A 20,355-nucleotide genomic window follows, 5' to 3' on the forward strand; every position below is an offset into this window, starting at 1 on the left:
TTCAGATTTGTTCCCTCTACTCGGAATGTTCCGCAGCCAAGGCTATGCAAGGCTGACCCTTTCTCATCATTTAAGTTTCAGCTCAGCGATCACCTTCTCCGAGAGGCCGTCTCCAACCACACAGGCATTCTATTTCCCGTTAATCTGCTTGTTTCGCCATTGCCTTCCTTACAAACTGGCAGTCATTTATTATCTTTCCCCCACCAAGAGCTTCCCTAGTGGCTCAACTGTTAAGGAATGCGCCTGCAATGCGGGAGACCTGGGTTCGATCCCTGGGTTGGGAAAGATCCCCTGGAGAAGAGAAAGACTACCCACTCCAGTATTCTGGCCTGGAGAATTCCATGGACTCTACAGCCCATGGGGTCGCAAAGAGTCGGACACGATTGAGCGACTTTCACTTTCATTTCCCCCACCACCTAGAGAACTCCATTAGAGCAGGGACCTTGCCTGTCGTGGTCACCACTGTGCCCCCAGTGCCTAGAATAGTGCCTGGCACTTGGACAGTGCTCAGTAAAGGGTAAGAAATCCGCGCAGGCCATTGTGCGACCGCTTTCTTGCGCCCGAGTTCACTCTAACCACGTGGGAAGGGTGAGGGCCGCGGCCGAGGGAGTGTGGGGAGTGACGGCTCAGTCGAAGGCCCCGCCCCTACCCCCGCCCGTGTCCGTGTCCTCCTCCACGGGTCTCCATAAAGTTCATTTGGCGGCGCGCCGCGCGGGGGCTTCTGGGAGGGCCGGCCTCGGCCAATCAGGAAGCGCGGACGAGCGGCGCGAGAAGCGGCGGCCGCGTTCTCCAGCCGGGACCTGCGAGCGGGACACGGCTGCTGATGCGCCAGGTAAGGGTGGTTCTTGCCCCGTCCTTCTGACACGCGGCGTATCCTTGAACACAGGTCCTCGAGGCTGGGCGGAGCCCGGTCCACATGTTCAGAACCGTGCTGCCCACGCTTCCCGTTCGCCTCACGTCAGCCGGCACGCCTCACCCCGGCTACACAGCGCCCTGTCGAACCGCCCCTCATTATAGCGTCAGGGTGCGCCCGCGGTGCCTTCTGTCTGTCCTCCTTCCGAACGTGGAGCCGCGGCCTCCTGGCGGCCCTCATGTCCCACCCCAGCGCTCTGCAGGCGCGCCACGCCCCCACGTCCAACCCTGCCCCGCGAGTCCACCCTTGTCTGTATCGATGCCCCTCCCCCGCACCCCACTGTGCCTGATTACCTTCCTGACCGCGCCCTGCCAGCTCGCTCGCCCCTCAGGGATGGATAGACCCTGTCGGGAGGCGGTGCCCTCCCAGGAGAAGGACAACCCTGTGAGCCGTGGCCTATCTCCTCCGTCTGCATCCCGCAGAATGCTCCTTCCCGTGCAGGCAGATGCCAGTGATCAGAACCTGGACGTGGCCCTCACTTTCTCTGGGCCCACAGCACCCCATCTTTTACAAAGGCAAAACCTACATTTACTGGGTTTCATTTTTAAGAGATTATGGGGCGGACCGCAGGGGTCTTTGTTCAAAGTTTGGACTACCCATTGACAGAGTTGGTCCTGGTTTGCCCCTCTGCCGGCTGTGCGAAGGAGGTTGTGTTTCGACCAAAAGGTCTTTCAGCAAGGGTCACCTTTCTGTTCTGTTTGAGGGGTGAGAGGGTGTCCTTAGGCATCATATCTATTCTTCTTTTCAGTTATTCTTCTTTGTGAATTTGTGTTTGGGACATTTTTATTTTTCATTCCTGGTGATGTCACTCAAGGCTATCATTATAAATACGTGTTTATTAGGCTAACAGATCCCACCTGAATATCTCCAGCCTGGGCCTCTCCCTTCGCCTGTATGCAGCTGCCTACTTAGATGGTTGGTAGGGAACTCAGACTGAACATGTCAGGAGAGCGCTAGCAAGCTCCCTTCTACCTCTCTTCCCAGACCGCTCTTCTTGCTATTTTTGTCTCTTCTCGGTAACATAGAAGACTCTGATCAACAACCTTTGAGTTATCCTTGACTGCTTTTTCATGTCCAGTGCCTTTGGCCCAGTCACCATCACCTCTCTCCTGGATTATTGAAGTAGTCTCCCATCTGTTCTCCTGGCTTCTGCCCTAACCCCTGTTTTCAGCACAGCAGATAAAAGGATCCTTTAAGGCAGATCATAAAGCCCTCCAATGGGTCCCCATCTCATTTCAAGATAAACTCTTGGGAATCTTCTGGTGGTCCAGTGGTTGGGACTCAAGTCTCAGGCCCAGGTTCCATCCCTGGTCTGAGAACTAGGATCCCACAGGCTGTGCTGCATGACCAAAAAACAAACAAATGATGAAGTTCTTACAGGGAGCTATAATCTGACCCACTGTTACTTTTGCACTTTAGTTTCTGCTCCCTGCTCTTTCCACATGGCAGACATTCTTCAGCCTCAGAACCTTTGGGCTTGTGATTCAGTATTCACATGGTTTGCTCCCTCATTTCTCTCAGATTTTTATTCACGAGTCACCTAGTGAGACTTCTTCCACTTCCTGTCTTCCTTTATCAATTTTGTTGTTGTTGTTATATTTTTCTTGTTTATCTTAAGTATTGTTTATTTTTCCCCTTGGGAACATGAAGGGGGAATTTTTATCTGTTCTGTTCCTTACTGTATCTCCAGCACCTAGACCTGCCACACAGTATGTACTCAACACATGGGAAATAAGGCCATGTTCCTGACACCAATAAAGATTTGGGGATCCAGTGGTGCCTGAGATAGGCCTGCACTCACTGAGTTGCTGTTTCTGTGGGGCACAGCACCAGCGGTGAGCCTACAGGGATAGCATGTGGTGGCAGGGCCCTTTTAAAAAGAGGACAAGGATATCTGAACAGAGACCTGATTGAAATCTGAGAGGGTAATATCTAGGGCAAGCGCATTCCTGGAGGGAAACAGCCAGTGCAAATACCCTGAGGTGGGAATATTGGAGATTCAAGATAGTGAACTTGAGTGTCTGCACCTGCTTCCTGACGGGCTGAAGGAGAAAATAGAGAGAAAGAAAGACATAACACTGAGAGGGAGGGGTCAGAGCTAAGATCGGAGGACCTGAGGTACAGGTCCTCAGGGAACTGGCCACTTTCATTCGGCAAACATTGATTTGGTACTTTTTTTGTGCCAAACTTAGCAACTGAAAATTAAGAGCTGAGCAGGCTGTGAACCTTACCCTACCAAAATTCTCCATGTGGAGAAGGAGACAGACTCAGGGAGAGATCATCACCATTTTCCCAGATGTCCAGGGAAGAATAGTAATTGAAGGTTCAGAATTGTGTGGGAGCAGTTTGAGGTAGTTAGGACTCTCCCAGTTCACTTTGCAAGCAACCTAAGAGTGTGACAGGGTAGGTGTGTGTTCTAGCAGAGTGTGCACCTGCGTGTCCTGGGGTGTGAAGGGAGGGGACAGCATGAGGCACCCCAAGGAGTAGCGAACTGCTGGGGTATCTATGGGGGGCGGGCAGTAACAGATGAGGATGGTAAGGGTGGTTGCGCCAATTCTTTGGAGGACACCTCAGTTGGCTGCATCAGAGCTTGTAGGGGATGGGAGGTGGCCTTGAGTGGGTCAAGTGCAAAGGAGGGCAGCATTTCAGAAAGAATTAATCTCTCTGGCTGAGGGGAGGGTGGGTTAGAGGAACGAGAAGGCTTAGATTGTTGAGGTGATCAGGAGAAAAGAATGAGGTTAGAGAGACTGGGAATGGAGGAGGAGGAGGTGGTGATGGTGGGAGTTGCAGTGGCAGCTAGGAAGCGGGAGAAATGAAGCATTTGGGATAATGTGTAGCTTGAGGCACCCACTGGTCAGCCAGGTATAGGTGTCAGGTGGACAGTTGGAAATACTGGCCCAGGGAGAGAGCTCGGCTAGACAGAGAGATATGGAAGTCACCTTTGTGTTGACAGATGAGGCTCCTTGCCTGGGCCCAGATAGACTGCCATGGTCCTTGGATTGACTTTCTGGGGAAAGGCAACATTGAATTTCCTGATACTGCCTGTTCAAGAGTGTGTGTTTCTCTTGGATGCCCACGTGTATGTGAATGGATTCAGAGAGGTCTGTAGCCATCTGGAAGACTGATGGCCACTGGTGAGAATTGTAGTTGAAGGCTTTTTTTTTTTTTTTAAATAGGTAAAGCTCCAGAATACTTTAAATTTTAAGCTGTTTGAGAGAGAAGGAATCTAGATATTAATAGACAATAACAAGGCAAATGAGAATGAAGTTAGCAGGGTGTTGGACTAACAGGTCCTAATGCCTGTCCTCCCACAGAAACAAATAAACAACTAGATGTTGATGAAAAATAGCTCTGTGAAAACTCCAGAGTGAAATAAGGAGGCTACAGAAACCCCGTGGAGCACAGAAACAGACCATTGGCCACATGCAAACATGCACGACAAATAAATAAATGGAGTTGAGAGGAATTGAGGGGAGATTCCTGGGGGACTGGTGTGGAGGAACACCGTTTGGCAGGTAGGACTTGAATTGGTGGTAACGGTAGCTGATGTTTGAGTGGTTATTGTGTGGCAGGTGAGGAAGGTACAACTGTGTTTCCACTTCATAGGCCAGGCGCAGAAGGAGTGGTTAACTACCTGAAGTCACCCAGTTGGGGGCACAGTGCCTAGCTGGGTCCCGGGGTGGTGGAAGGCGAGTAGATGTTCCTGGCTGTGAAAAATGGGGCACGAGCACAGAGCAGGGAGTGGGTGAAGACGGTCAGAGACAGAGCGGATCATGTTGCTCGCACACAGGGTTTCTGCAAAGAGAGTGCCTCAGTTGGATCCCATGAGTGGGATGTAGTGAGGGCTTTTGTGCAGGAGCAACAGAGGGAAAGTGATGGCGGAAAGATGGACATGGTTGCAGTGAGCAAGTGATAGGCATTGGGAGGGGCTGGAACTGGCATCCAGCAAGAACGTGGGTTTAAAGTGCGGGAAGTCTGGCCAAGAGCGATGGTGATGAAGATGGAAGCAACAGTTAGACTAGCCTTCTTGTGGTAATGATCTCACAGTATTTATGTCTATCACATCATCACATTGTGTGCCTTAAAATGATACTGTATGAGGGTCAGTTACATATCAGTAAAGCTGGAAAAAGAAAAAAGCAACAGAAGACACTGTAAAAATATAGTGTCCCTTGCTGTCTAATCTGTTTAGGTAATGAGGGATTTGGAGGGATGTCATGTCATCTAAATCTGTAGTACTGGTTTCCTGAGATTTTGTTAGCAATAGTTTGGATAATGAGGAATACCTCCCTGCTGCCTCTCAAAAGTGTATCTGCATCTGTTTTGGTTTCTGAGTCTGGACAGTGGAGAATACCTACAAATAAACAATCCATGCACAGATGCAAGGAGAAGGATGAGTTAGAACCTGAGAGAGCAGCCAGGGTACAAGTGGAGGGGTTTGGGAAGGCGGTGGCGCCGGCGGCGGTGAATAACTGCATTTGGAGACATGCGGGGTGTGACAGTTATGGGAGTGAGTGGACGTGTGCAGGCAGTGCCTCGAGACTCCTGGGTTGGAGTGCGAGTGCGAGGAGCAGGGTGGGGGTGTGGAGTTGGCATTCACTGCCATCCAGGGTGCAGGGGCAGCGATGAGACAAACACTGAGATGGAGTTGAGAGCAGTGTTCAGATGGACACGCTGTGAAGAATTAGAAAGGGTCACATTCACGTATGGACAGGAATTTGGATTGACAGAGGGTATAAAATGAAAAGTAGGAATCTCCCAAATCTTAGCTTTACTCTCTTTCTCAAGGTAATGCTAAGTTTCTTGCTATGTCTTCTAAATACTATCCTGTGAACAAGCTTTTATATATATATATATAATATATACACTTAATATATATTTAGTATAGCTTATGAACTTTTACATAGTTATTCAGTCTTGTCACCATCACCCATTTTGAAATATAGAATATTTCCAATAGCCCGATGTCTTCACCTGGGCTGCATATTACCACGGCCTGAGTGTGTTTTCCCATAGCTCTGGAGGCTGGAAGTCTGAGACTGGGGTGCCACATGGTGGGTTCTGGTGAGGGTCCTCTCTCTTCCTGGCTCTAGGCGGCCACCATCTCAAGTGTGCTCACGTGTACTTTGCTGGGTGAATGTGTGTGTGGAGTGGGGGTGGAGATGGAGGAAGCAGCTTTCTGGCGGCTCTTCTTAGTAGTGTACCAGTCCCATCTTGAGGATGCCCTCTTCATGACCTCATCTAAACTAATTACCTCCCAGAGACCACTTCTCAAGGTATTTCCACGTTAGGACTTGAGCATAATGACTTTTATGGGCTTCCCTGATAGCTCAGTTGGTACAGAATCTGCCTGCAATGCGGGAGAGCTGAATTCAGTCCCTGGGTTGGGAAGATCCCCTGGAGAAGGGAAGGGCTACCCCCTCCAGTATTCTGGCCTGGAGAATTCCATGGTGCATGGTTGTCGCAGAGTTGGACAGGACTGAGTGCCTTTCACGGTGACCTCTGGAGGGACACGCTTCAGTCTGCAGTGACAGGAGAGTTCTGTTGTCCTTCCTCCCAATCATTCCCTGTTCCCTTAACCGCCCGCCCCCCGCCCCAATAACCAGTGTTCTGATTTCTAGCACCATAGATTAGTTTTTTCTGTTCTTAAAATCCATGGAAATGGACTCATGAATATGTCCTTTTTGGTATGTAGCTGCTGTAGGTCCTTTTATCCCTGTTGTTCCACATAGCTGCGGTTTGGTCTTTTCCAGTGCCGTGTGATATGCTGGGGCATGAATATACCACCATGAAAAACCCAAATGGTATAATTCTGAGTTATACAGTGCTTTAAGATTATTTGAGGCGGAGTGGGAAGGGGACTCAGACTTTCGGTAGACTCCGGTAACAGCTGTAGTGCTTTTCTTGTATATTTTTTAAGACGCATGCATATATTTCCAGAGGTTCCGGGTGCCTTTGATGCTAGTGTCGTGGCCCTCAGGACAAGAAGCCTTCCTTAGTTTCTGCACGGTTTCTCAGCCTTGACACTGTTGATATTTTAGGCTGAATGATTCTTCGTTGTGGAAGCTGTGCTGTGCACTGTAGGACGTTTAGCAGCACCCCTGGCCTTGGCCATCTAGATGTCAGTAGCACGTGGTCTCTCTCTCAGTCGTGACAACCAGAAATGCCTCTCCGTAGTGCCAGAGCTCCTCAGGGGGCAAAGCCGCCCCCAGCTGAGAAACCTTAGTTTAGAGAGGAGAGCCAAAGCTTTTTAGGGGTAGGCTTGTTGATCTGCCCTGGTTTATGTTCCCAAGATTCTACATACAGATACTTTTCATCACCACTGAGTTGGGGCTGCTCCTTCCGAGGACACGTTCATTGGGTTTCAGTCAGTTCGGTTGCTCAGGCATGTCTTACTCTTTGCAGCCCCATGGACTGCAGCACACCAGGCTTCCAGGCTTCCCTGTCCATCACCAACTCCTGGAGCTTGCTCAAACTCATGTCCATCAAGTCAGGGACGCCATCCAACCATCTCATCCTCTGTTAAGTTTAGAGACAATTAAAATATCTCACATCTATAGATTCTTCATGGTGGGCAGGACCTTAGAAATCACCTGAGCTAACCCCTTCGTCTCATTGGTGATGAAGCCGGGATCTGGAGATGAGGAAGGGCAGATCCCAGGGTCAGAGGGCTGATGTGGGGCAAAGCCAGGTTGGGTCTACATTCTACCCCAGGCTTTCCACTGTGAGAGTTTGTCAGGAAGTGGGCTGTGTGGATATTTGGTTTCTGCTTCTCTGCTCCTTGAAATAATACAAGTGTTATTTTACGTATCAGGAAAGCTGACACTGCACACTCCTGATGGAGTCATCCAGCCCCATACTTGTACTGAATCACCAGGTCTTCAATTTCTCTTCTTCCTAGGGTAGTTTATTTTAGTTCTTTACTTTCTCCAGTGTCTACCTTCTGAATAACGATTAGGTCTAACTCTTTCACTTAGTTTCACAAGACTATAAAAAATTATCTGAAAACACTTTTATAAAATAATTTTTTTTCTAGTCTTCTAGAGGTGTCTGAAACAATAGTATCTGTTAGGGTGTAATTTTATTTTGGTTATTGTTGTAATTGACAGCTGACAGATACAGCATAAAGTGGAATGCTATTGTCATTTAACCATAGTTTATATATTCGGAAGAAGAGTGGAGAACAGAGCCAGTCTTCAACTTTTGACACTTCCTGTGAGGCTTTCCTCATTAATCTTGGTGTTGAACATTGAACACTGTTCTTATGTTTTAATCCTACTACAGTCTAATTAATAAGAAGGTTTGAGGGCAAGATTTCCGCTTCAAATTCAATGCTAAATTTCCTTTGAGTCACACTTTCATTGTGGAAATTTGGATTTATAATTAAAACCATATTTGATAGTGGGAAATTTAAAAATTGTACATGTAAAAATTGCAGCTGTCTCCCAGAAGTTCTTACTGAATGATATGAAGCTGTGGTTAAATAAGTCATAATTTAGTATCATATATTTACTAGATTTCTTTGAAGCAGAGATGTTTGCAATTGACAAAATATTGCCAAATTGGCAACTTTGGAAAGAAGCTAAAATACCATTTTATGATGACGTAAATCACAAGAGTTAATAAAAATACTTCCTGTCTGTCATCAGCGCCTTGAAATAGATAGGCATTGTTCTCTCCTCTTTAGAGACGAGAAAATTGTGGGGGAGATTGGGATTCTATCCCAGGGTAGGTCAACCCACCTTCAGCTAGTAAGTGAACCTTCTAGATTTGAACCAGGTGTGTGGGCTCAGAGTTCAGTCTTCTCCTGTTTACCAATTCCTTTTAAAATATTTTTTTATTACTGTCAAAACTTCTAAAAATAATAGAAAGAAGTAATAACATTGTTATTGTATATTTTAAAGAAAAAAGGTATAAACTGCAACATCAGTTATTTCCCCTCATGTATATGAAATCCTCCTCTGGCAACATCCAGAAAATGTATAGCAGTGCTTAATGTGTGTTTATTAGATTGCAGGATCTTTGTAGTTGAAAGAGATAATATTTGAGTATATGGTAAAATTAGAATTCCACAGTGAGTGGTAATAAAGTATTGTTTGAGTACTTTGACATTCTGCAGGGAAAGTAGCTGGTATCATCTCCCCATGCACCTCAGTGAATTGAGAGTTCTTTAATGCTGAAGGAAAAATGGATGGCCTTGTCTTTATCCTTTCATCTCTTTCTCAGCCCTTGGTGTTTCTTGGAGAGCCAGGCTGTTTGGATTTTGGGTGATAAGGAAAAGGAAAAATTCACTTGGGTTGTTCAGTATGTTGCAGTATACCTGAACAGGGCAGTGAGTTCCCACTAGCATTCTGTGCGGTAGGTCAGAACACATTCTATGTGTCTTTACTGGACACATTTCATCATTTACCAAACAGATTCTTCTCCCAGATGTACTCTCCAAACAAACAGCTTAAAGAGGGGAGGGAAGTGACAGCAGGCCGATTGTGTCGCTCAGTCTCTGTATGAGGGTTGTCACTGCTAAGGCCTAGTGAGGGTGAGTCTGGCAGGACACTGAAGCAGGCTGGTAAGCACTTAGCAGGTCTAGCTCAGATACCCTCGGCAAACTGGGGGTTGGCAGACTACAGCTATGGGCCAGAGAAACTGAGAAGAGTTTTTATTTTTTATGTCTTTAAGTCATTTGGGGGAAAAAAATCTAAAGACTATTTCATGACATGTAAAAATTTTATAAAATTCATATTCAAGTGGCCATGATTAAAGTTTTATTAGAGCGCCTCTGTACTTACTTACCTGTTAACTGCTCTAAAGTGGAGTTGAGTAGTTGCAAGGGTTGTTGTTTAGTCACAAGTCATGTCCGACTCTTAGCGATCCTATGCACTACAGCACACCAGACTTCCCGGTCTCCCCGGAGTTTGCTCAGACTCATGTCCATTGAGTTGGTGATGCCGTCCAACCTTCTCATCCTCTGTCACCCCCTTCTCCTCCTACCCTTAATCTTTCCTAGATTGTTACCTGTACTTATGACCAACTGGCTACAGATCAGAGGCTCTTGTATCCGCCCCCCCATCTCTAGGTTTAATTAGTTCACTAGAGCAGTTCACAGAAATCAGAGAAACATTTATTTAACGCTCACCAGTTTGTTACGAAGGATGAATGGCCAAGTGCAGAGGTACATAAGACGGGGTCCAGATGAGTCTTTAGCCCAGGAGCTTCTGTCTCTGTGGAACCTGGGTACCATTCCTGTTCCCCTGGAACCATTGTCCCAGCATGTAGGTGACTCACCAACCCAGAAACTCAGCAAATCTCATTGTTCAGGAGTTTCTATAGAGCTTAAGCCCTCGCTTCCCCTTGCCAGAGGTTGGTGGGTAGGGCCAAAAGTTCCAACCTTCTAATCACTTGGTCTTCCTGGTGACCGGCCCCATCCTGAGGCCGCCTAGCATAGCACCTCCAAGTTACCTCATTTGCATAAATTCAGGTGTGCTTAAAAGGGTTCATTTTGAGTTCCAGAAAACTCAGAACTTCAGGACATTCCAGGGGTTATAGAAGCTTTGTGCCAGGAACTTGGGGACAAAGACCAAATGTATTTATTATACTACACTACTCTTTTCTGACTTGATTAAATATTTAACATGGTTATATTATGTGGAAATGACCATATTTTTCATAATTAAGAAACATGTTAATAGCAAGTGGACCAAAATTATTTGATACATTTTTGCTTTACTCTTTTTTTTTAAGTTCATTTCATCCTATATGCAATTTGGAGATTTTTTTTCCTCTTTGTTGAAAATGTTTATGTGCATAGAAGGGGCATTTTTTTGCACAGTGATGGACAGGTGAGTGCTAACTAATTTAAGGGAATGGACATCTGCCCAGTCCTTGGCTTTAGCTCTAGATAGGAGCTGTCTCTCTAAAGCTGCAGGCTTTAATTTTTCCCTCTAGTTAATTTTCTCAGCATCCTCTAGGTGTGGTGAAGAGGTCTGAACTGGGGAACTTTCACCTAAGAAGCATTCACCAGTGGGTCATTGCCTTTTGTTTTGGAGGGGAACTTTTTACTCAGGTGTGATGCACAATCAGAAATGTGCGTAAACGATGAGTCTTGCTCAAATTGAACACACTATTAAGCAGCACCAAGTGTAAGAAAATTACCAATCCCCAGAGCCTCCTTTCTCCCTACCCCTGCCCCCCAAAGGGCAACCAGCCTTGCCTTCTGACAGCAGTGATAAGTTTGCCCTTCATTTTAAGCTTCACCGGGTGTTTGAGGAGGTCATTGGAGGACTCCTTCCTAGAGGCACAGAGCCCTCGTACCCTGCTGTGCTCTCTGAAGCGCCTTTCAGTGTTTCCAGGGGCCCCTTGCAGTCAGGCACGGAGTCCTACTGACGGAGAGGGGCCCCGGTGCCGTGAGCTCTCCTTGCTGGTCTTTTCCCGTCCAGCCCCGGATTTGCTGCCCTGGCTGTGCCGCAGCCCACTTGGTGGGTTCTCAGTGGCTTCTTCCCGTGAAGTGGCCCCCTCCTCCGTAGCTTCCCGCGGTGCAGCTGACGTCCAGCCTCTGCGTGTGTCCTGACCAGATTTCCCCAGCACAGAGACTTCACCCTGACAACTCCCTCTTCCCCATCCCATTTTAGTTCTCTCTGTTGGACTAAGCCTGTGAGGTTATTTTCCCTAGCAGTTTTCAATATCTTGGATCAAGTGATACTGATATGTGGTTGGTTTCACCCCTTATATTTTGTGGCTAATTTGATACTTATTTTTGCAGAAAGGTTAAAAATTGTCTTTAAACTTGTTAAATTAACCATGCATTTGAAAATTTTAATGAAACAGGATGATAACTGCATCAAAGTATAGACTTGGAAACTTTACTAGCATTTTTTGATAAATCAGTTTCCATTGGTTGAGTTATAATGCAGGACAAATCCAGTTTTTCCCAAATATAGTATTATATATATTACTGTCTTCTTTCAGACAGACATGGAACAAGCTTATTTTCTACAATTCTATGTATTATTTGTTCTTTTAGTTTGGAATTTGTCCACCTGAAAACTGGGCTATTTCTTCTAAAATACCACTGGGTTTTTGTCTGGGTATTTAGAGGGAAAGCACTTGCCTGGACCAAGTGTGATCTGAATTCATGCCATTTATACTGTCACTGCCTTATGCTGTGCAGCCTCGGAAATGTTAAGTATCAGTTGGTAGTCGGAAGGGAATGTTTTTGCTCTGGTCTCTGCTTGCCAGTGGATTTGGCAAGAATGTGTAGGAAGCCTTCAAGAAAAACAGTCTCCATAAATGGAAGAACAAAACTCCTACTATTCATTCAACAGATGAGCACCTACTGTGTGCCAGGCACTGTTCTAGGGACTGGGTGAACCTCAGTGAACAAAATAGGCAAAAATCGCCATCCTTGTGCAGTTTACATTCTGGCTGGGGTGACAGACCGTAGGGAGATGGGGGAGTGCTGAGGGTGGGAACAGGCAGTACTCCTAAATATTCTGTCCTATGAAATGAAGTGAAGTGAAAGTCGCTCAGTTGTGTCTGACTCTTTGTGACTCCATGGACTGTAGCCTGCCACGCTCCTCTGTCCATGGAATTCTCCAGGCAAGAATACTGCAGTTCCCTTCTCCAGGGGATCTTCCCAACCAAGGGATCAAACCAAGGTCTCCCACACTGCAGGCGATTCTTTACCATCTGAGCCACCAGGGAAGCCCAGGTTGGCATCAAAGGCATGGTGACAGTTGAGAGAGCTAGGGTACAGAAAAAGGACAGGACGGTGTTTGATTCATAGGGGAGCAGCACAGAGGCCCAGAATGACTGGGGGGCAGGAAAGGAGGAGGGACGGGGCTGGAGACGAGTCTCGGAGGAGAGAAGGGGTGGGTTGCTTCATTGAACTTCACTCTGTGTTAACACAAGAGGTTTTAAACAGAGGATGGATGTGATCAGACCTTTAAAGGACCACTAGTTGTCAGGTTGAGACTGTAGGAGTCAAGGGCTTAAGCTGGGGAGCCAGAAAGAGGTGATAGTGACTTGGATGGGGAAGATGGTGGGAAGAGGTAGATCCTGGGTGCACTTTGATGGTAGATTGAAAGGCTTTGTTGGCCTGTCTCATGTGGGATGTGAATTGAGGAGTGCTTCAAGGATTTTTAGAGAAGACTCTTGAGAGTCCCTTGGACTGCAAGGAGATCCAGCCAGTCCATTCTAAAGGAGATCAGTCCTGGGTGTTCTTTGGAAAGACTGATGCTAAAGCTGAAACTCCAAGTACTTTGGCCACCTCATGCGAAGAGTTGACTCATTGGAAAAGACTCTGATGCTGGGAGGGATTGGGGGCAGGAGGAGAAGGGGACGACAGAGGATGAGATGGCTAGATGGCATCACTGACTCGATGGACGTGAGTCTGAGTGAACTCCGGGAGTTCGTGATGGCCACGGAGGCCAGGCATGCTGCAATTCATGGGGTCGCAAAGAGTCAGACACGACTGAACAACTGAACTGAACTTAAGGATTTTGACCCAAGTGACTGGTAGGGTCTCCACGCTGAGAAGGCGGTGGAGCAAGTTTTATAGACAAGAGGTTAAAGCTCAATTTGGGGCATGTTAAGTTTAGGATGGCGGAAAGTGAAGAACTACTAAAGAACATCTTCATGAAAGTGAAAGAGGAGAATTTAAAAGCTGGCTTAAAGCTCAACATTCATAAAACTAAGATCATGGCATCTGGTCCCATCACTTCATGGGAAATAGATGGGGAAACAGTGGCAGATTTTATTTTCTTGGGCTCCAAAATCACTGCAGATGGTGACTGCAGCCATGAAATTAAAATATGCTTGCTCCTTGGAAGAAAAGCTATGACCAACCTAGATAGCATATTAAAAAGCAGAGACATTATTTTGCCGACAAATGTCTGTCTAGTCTTTTCCATTAGTCATGTATGGATGTGAGAGTTGGACCATAAAGAAAGCTGAGCACTGAAGAATTGATGCTTTTGAACTATGGAGTTGGAGAAGACTCTTGAGAGTCCCTTGGACTGCAAGGAGATCAGACCAGTCAATCCTAAAAGAAATCAGCCTGAGTATTCATTGGAAGGACTGATGCTAAAGCTGAAACTCCAGTACTTTGGCCACCTGATGCGAAGTACTGACTGGAAAAGACCCTGATGCTGGGAAAGATTGAAGGCAGGAGGAGAAGGGGATGACAGAGGATGAGATGGTTGGATGGCATCATGGACTTGATGGACATGAGTTTGAATAAGCTCCAGGAGTTGGTAATAGACAGGAAGGCTGGGCGTGCTGCAGTGCATGGGGTCACAAAGAGTTGGACATGAATGAGTGACTGAACTGAATTGACTGAAGTTTAGGATGTTGTTTAGAAGTTCAGCCTTTATTTTACTATGGTCAGAATAATTCTTCATTAACTTTGACAAATCATATTGGACCATATTGAAGTAAAGCATGACTTTTATTTTACATTTATTACTTACCCTCAAATGCATCACTTTAAGTCTTTGTATGGATAAGTCATTTGAGAAGTTGAACATTTCCTTTGTCTGAATTTCTCTGACATGGAAATGTTATGTGAAATATTGGATGTATTTTCTTCTCTCTGCTTTTTTTTTAAACTTTAAGTTTTGTTTCATTCAGTGGTTTATTCAAGGAGTTCCAAAATTTTCCTTATGAAGGAAAAAAAGTGTTTTCTTCTCCTTGGCTCTGTTTGACAAATTATTTTTATCTTAGAGTAAAAAAAATGTGGGGGAGGAGGCAGCATGTTTCTTTTCTTTCCTCTTTGTGGTGAGAGACCATGTTTCTGACACTTCATAGAATGTCATTGGCCTTGTAGGTTTCTGAAGGAAAAACATTTCTCCATTAGGCAGGAGCCATTGTGTAATAATATTCTGTTTCTTTATTCTTCTGTCCCAGAAAGTACCTCTTACTCTGTAATCTGCATTTTCCCACAGGTATAGATGGCCAGTTACAGCCTGATTCCATTCAGTCAGTTTAGTTCAGTCACTCAGTTCCGACTCTTTGCGACCCCATGAATCACAGCACGCCAGGCCTCCCTGTCCATCACCAACTCCCGGAGTTCACTCAGACTCACATCCATTGAGTCAGTGATGCCATCCAGCCATCTCATCCTCTGTCGTCCCCTTCTCCTTCTGCCCTCAATCCCTCCCAGCATCAGAGTCGTTTCCAGTGAGTCAGCTCTTCTCATGAGGTGGCCAAAGTACTGGAGTTTCAGCTTTAGCATCAGTCCTTCCAAAGAAATCCCAGGGCTGATCTCCTTCAGAATGGACTGGTTGGATCTCCTTGCAGTCCAAGGGACTCTCAAGAGTCTTCTCTAACACCACAGTTCAAAACCATCAATTCTTTGGTGCTCAGCTTTCTTCACAGTCCAACTCTCACATCCATACATGACCACTGGAAAAACCATAGCCTTGACTAGACGGACCTTTGTTGGCAAAGTAATGTCTCTACTTTTCAACATGCTATCTAGGTTGGTCATAATTTTTCTTCCAAGGAGTAAGCATCTTTTAATTTCATGGCTGCAGTCACCATCTGCAGTGATTTTGGAGCCCCCCAAAAATAAAGTCTGATACTGTTTTGACTGTTTCCCCATCTATTTCCCATGAAGTGATGGGACCAGATGCCATGATCTTCATTTTCTGAATGCTGAGCTTTAAGCCAACTTTTTCACTCTCCACTTTCACTTTCGTCAAGAGGCTTTTTAGTTCCTCTTCACTTTCTGCCATAAGGGTGGTGTCATCTGCATATCTGAGGTTATTGATATTTCTCCCAGCAATCTTGATTCCAGCTTGTGTTTCTTCCAGTCCAGTGTTTCTCATGATGTACTCTGCATAGAAGTTCAATAAGCAGGGTGACAATATACAGCCTTGACGTACTCCTTTTCCTATTTGGAACCAGTCTGTTGTTCCATGTCCAGTTCTAACTGTTGCTTTCTGACCTGCATATAGGTTTCTCAAGAGGCAGGTCAGGTGGTCTGGTATTCCCATCTCTTGAAGAATTTTCCAGTTTATTGTGATCCACACAGTCAAAGGCTTTGGCATAGTCAATAAAGCAGAAATAGATGTTTTTCTGGAACTCTCTTGCTTTTTCCATGATCCAGCGGATGTTGGCAAATTGATCTCTGGTTCCTCTGCCTTTTCTAAAACCAGCTTGAACATCTGGAAGTTCACAGTTCACGTATTGCTGAAGCCTGTTTAAAAAAAAAAAAATGAATATCTAGAAACTTTAGATAAAGTGTTATAGTGTACATGACTTTTCATCTAAATATTAAAGTCAGCTTGGCACTTCATAAAGAATATAGAAATGTTTCCATGTTTATTACAGCTGAGCTGTTTTTGTTTTAACCTTGTGCCCTTGCCTTCAAAGTTAACGTCCTTTAATGTTCATTTTTAAAACTCCTTATTCTCTTGCTGTGGATTTATGGTGGAGACCATGCCCTTTTAACATTAACCTGAGCTTCATAGCTGAGACGTAATTGTATATTACATTAACATTGTAACTACACTTCTAGACCAAGGGATTTCAAAAGTACAATAGAAGCCATGCCTTTGGAACAAAGAGGAAAATTATCAACAAAAGCTACTTTTGAAAGACTTGTTCTTTTTTAATAAATAATAATTTTGTTAACCTTTTAGCAGTGAAATTTTTTTAAATGATGTTGATACTATTTATCTTCTGTTGATTTCAGTGGTGGTAGTAGTTAAAAACTCCTTGGTCATGAACCTTATACTAGGATGGTACAGTATATAGAAGATTCATAAATGTGTAATGTGCATTAAATATCAACGCTGTTCAAAGCGCTTTTCTCAGTCAGTTGTTGGAGAAACAGGTGATCTTACTAATAATATTCATCATCTAGAAGCCAGCTACTATTGTATAATTATTAGTTGCAGTGGTATTTCTGAAAGTAGTAGATGTATTAGCAAGTCTAATATTCTGAGTGTCATATATAACACAGATGGATCTCTGCTCTCAGAGGTGAAGCTAAAGAAGAATGAGTGGAGACTTGGACATGAATTTTAAAACACTGTCTTTTATGTTAGCAAAGGAGCAGGTGTGTAGAGACTAACAGGGATCAGTCAGAAGCCTGTCTTCCTCTGGCCTCAGTTCTGCCTCGTTGCTGCAGAGACTGTTGTGGGCACAGGACTGAGCCCTGTGGACTGACGTTGCTTCTCTGTCTTCTCAGGGTCCTCACAGAGTTGTTGGGAATCATATGAGATAAGGGCCTAATTGCCCAGGCCTCTGCAGGCAGGGCGTTTTCCTGTCTCAGACGGGCAGAAGGAGGGAGGCACAGCTGAGGGTTCTTTGGGCCTCTCAGAGGTTGCCCGTGGCTTCTGTCCCCTGTCAGCTCTGAGTCTGTGGAGGGAGACAGGAATTCTAGTCTGTGCCTTAATATCTTTGCTTTTGTTCTGGTGGCAGAATTCAATCTTGGGGCTGTCAATATGGACAGAAATGATCTATTTCTTCTCAGTCTGACTCATTTTCTCTGTCAGACCTGTTGTTCTTGGGCTACGTTCAGGAACCAACGCTGCTTGTTGAGGACCTGTCTCCTTGTCTGTTTTCAGAAAGTCCCAGTGTTTCATTGAGCTTGTGACAGGTTCAGGCAGTTGTGAAGCCCATCCGTCCCTTGACTTGGGTCTCTTTTTCCTTCTCCCCCACCTAGGATCTGCGTCCCCAATGGATACTGAGGGATTTGGTGAGCTCCTTCAGCAAGCTGAACAGCTTGCTGCAGAGACCGAGGGCATCTCAGAGCTTCCCCATGTGGAACGGAACCTGCAGGAGATCCAGCAGGCGGGCGAGCGTCTGCGTTCCCGTACCCTCACACGCACGTCCCAGGAGACAGCAGATGTCAAGGCGTGAGTACTGCTGGGGAGGGAGCACTGGCACTGGGGACTCGGGGGCAGGATCTGTTCCTTCTTTCCTGCCTTGAATTTGGCCGCAGTCTGTAAAATTCAGATACAAGCCAGATCCTCAGGAATTCGAGAGAGGTTTTAGAAACAGATCAGCAGCGCTGCTTTGTCCCCCACCTTCCTGGCTTTTCCAGCCTGTCTGCCTGACCAAGCTGTGAGTCCCTGTCACAGGCAGAGGTGATCAGGGTGAGAAAGGGTGTAGAGCTTTGCCATGCAGAAGCATCCCAGTCATTTTCCTGCTTGGGTTCACTGACTGTTGGGTCATAAATGGTTCACATAGTATATTGGTAAATGTGGGTCACACAGATAAGTGTTCCCTCTAAAGCCAGAGAGCATGAAGTGATGGGCACCATTTTTAAGAGCACTTGGAAGAAATTGATGAGCAGTTAGTGATGAGAAGCCATCCACATGAGTAGTGATTCTGTCTGCTTATTGTCAGTGACCCCATAGGCTGCTTCTAAAAGACCTTGGAAATGCAGTGCCTGCCAGTTGATTGTAGATGAGGAAAGTGGGTGAGCCCCGAGAATGTGCAGTGGGAGAAAAGTGCAGATTGACCGTCTGACCAGTGGCTGCTGCTGCCACACAGCATGCATTGGGTTGTTGATTCTACAGACATATGTTTGGGGTCCCCACTGTGCCAGGCCTGGACCATCTCTCGGCTACAACCATGTATTAGACATGGTCCTTGCCCTCAAGGAACTTATTCTTAGTGAGGCAGAAAAAAAATCTTGCCACTTTCCATAACAAATGTGTTTATTGATTACTTACTGTACATCAGTAAGATTTTGCTTAGTCCTCACAATAAAATGGCAACCCACTCCAGTGTTCTTACCTGGAGAATTCCATGGACAGAGGAGCCTGGCCGGCTACATCCTGTGGGGTCACAAAGAGTCGGACACGACTGAGTGACTAATACTTTCACTTTCACAATAAATAGTAAGACTGTGACCCCTGTATTACAGTTGAGCAGCTAAGGCTCAGAGAGGGCAATAACGCTTTCAGATCACACAGCTGGCGAGTAGTGAGTCAGGATTCAGACCCAGTGAGGTTGACTCCAGAGTGTGTGCTCCTTTAGCCCTGATGGAAGGGTCATGGGAGGATGGAGAGGTGTTGTTACTGGTGACCTTGCTGGGTCTGGAAAGTGGCTGAGATTCTCTGTGGAAAATACATCATGGGAATCGTCAGTCATCTGCTCAGTCTTCGTTCCTTAAACTTGAGAAAGACCTAAGTGCCGGTATAAAGGTGGGGACATTGTTTGGGATACATAGTGAATGTCACCAGGATGAGTTTAACGGCCACATTTGCTTTTTTCAACTCATCTTGAGATCTGAATGTTTTGGCTGCCATGCTGAGTCGGTAAGGATGTTGTAGAAATCCTTATGTAGGCCTCCCCAGAATTTTATTTTTTTAAAATACTAAGTTTTCTTGGTTCTGTTGGTATTGGTAAAGGCACATCAGGGGAACCCTGGCGAGGATTTTTTATTATCCATCCTTGCTCCCCTACATTATTGCCCAACACCCCAATGTCTTCAGACATTTCCACTAACTTGCCCTCCCTGCAGGCTCCTGCTGCTGCAGCTCCTGGCTGCCTGCAGTTACCCCGGGGCTCGGGCATGCAGGCTTTGCTTATGTGAAAGGATGCTGTTGGAGCGAAAGGACTGTGATGCCAGCTGAGTTGCTATAGTTATAATTTAATTGCATCAGCTTTACAGCCTATTAAGAGCGAAAAAGGAAAATGTTTTCTTGGTAACAATTATCAGTCATGCTCTCTTTCTTGTAAATTTCCATTCTTCCTCATCTCTTTCTACCTTAAATTCATCATTTTAGGGGGGAGGAAGTTGGAACGTTGAAAGAATGGGTATAGGGTGGGGCAGGTGCTTAAAAAGAAACCAAAGGGCTGATGACTATTTTTCCATCTCTCTGATAGGCAGAGACATAAAGAGTGATGTGAATATTTTAGTACAGGATGAAGGCAGAGGAAAGAAGTGAATAGGGAAAATTTTCTTACATGAAATAAATTTTGAAAGAAATTTCTGTCTTCAAGATTTTAGTTAAGATTGGATTGTAGATTTAAGATTGAATTGTTCTGTGTTGAATTGCATTTGTTTAAATAGACTGTGTTGGATTTTTCATTTTAGGGAACAGATTTGATTGCTTTTTTGCATGTGTGTGTGATATTTTTAAATTGTTAAATTTCTTCACACATAAAATAGAATATGCATAACGTATATGAAGGTATAAATCAGGGGTTGGCAGACTAAGACCCAGGAGCCAAATGCAACCCGCTGCCTGTTAAAGTTTTATTGGAACACAGCCACACGTACTTGTTTATGTATTGTCTATGCTGCCTTTGTGCTACAGTAGCCGAGTTGAGTAGTAATGACAGACTGTATGGCCGGCAAAGCCTGAAGTACTTGCTGTCTGCCTTTTACGGAGTTAAGTTTGCCGACTCATGGTGTAAATAGTAGTAAAGTGAATGAATACCGCTGTGCACATTGCACAGTTAAGACATAGAATGTTATCAGTGGC

At 45.5% G+C, this 20,355-nt stretch overlaps 1 protein-coding gene across 1 annotated transcript in view; it reads left to right on the plus strand.

Moving 5' to 3' along the window:
* The first annotated feature begins 770 nt into the window (after positions 1-770).
* NUP93 (nucleoporin 93) overlaps positions 771-20,355 on the plus strand; it is a 103,961-nt gene continuing 84,376 nt past the window's right edge. Inside the window, exons 1-2 of the mRNA XM_068991940.1 lie at positions 771-832; positions 17,580-17,772. Of these exons, the coding sequence (XP_068848041.1) occupies positions 17,594-17,772 (179 nt within the window). The 5' untranslated portion in view covers positions 771-832; positions 17,580-17,593. The remainder of the gene's footprint in view (positions 833-17,579; positions 17,773-20,355) is intronic.

This window comes from Capricornis sumatraensis, chromosome 20 (assembly GCF_032405125.1).
Source record: "Capricornis sumatraensis isolate serow.1 chromosome 20, serow.2, whole genome shotgun sequence".
Lineage (NCBI taxonomy): Eukaryota > Metazoa > Chordata > Mammalia > Artiodactyla > Bovidae > Capricornis > Capricornis sumatraensis.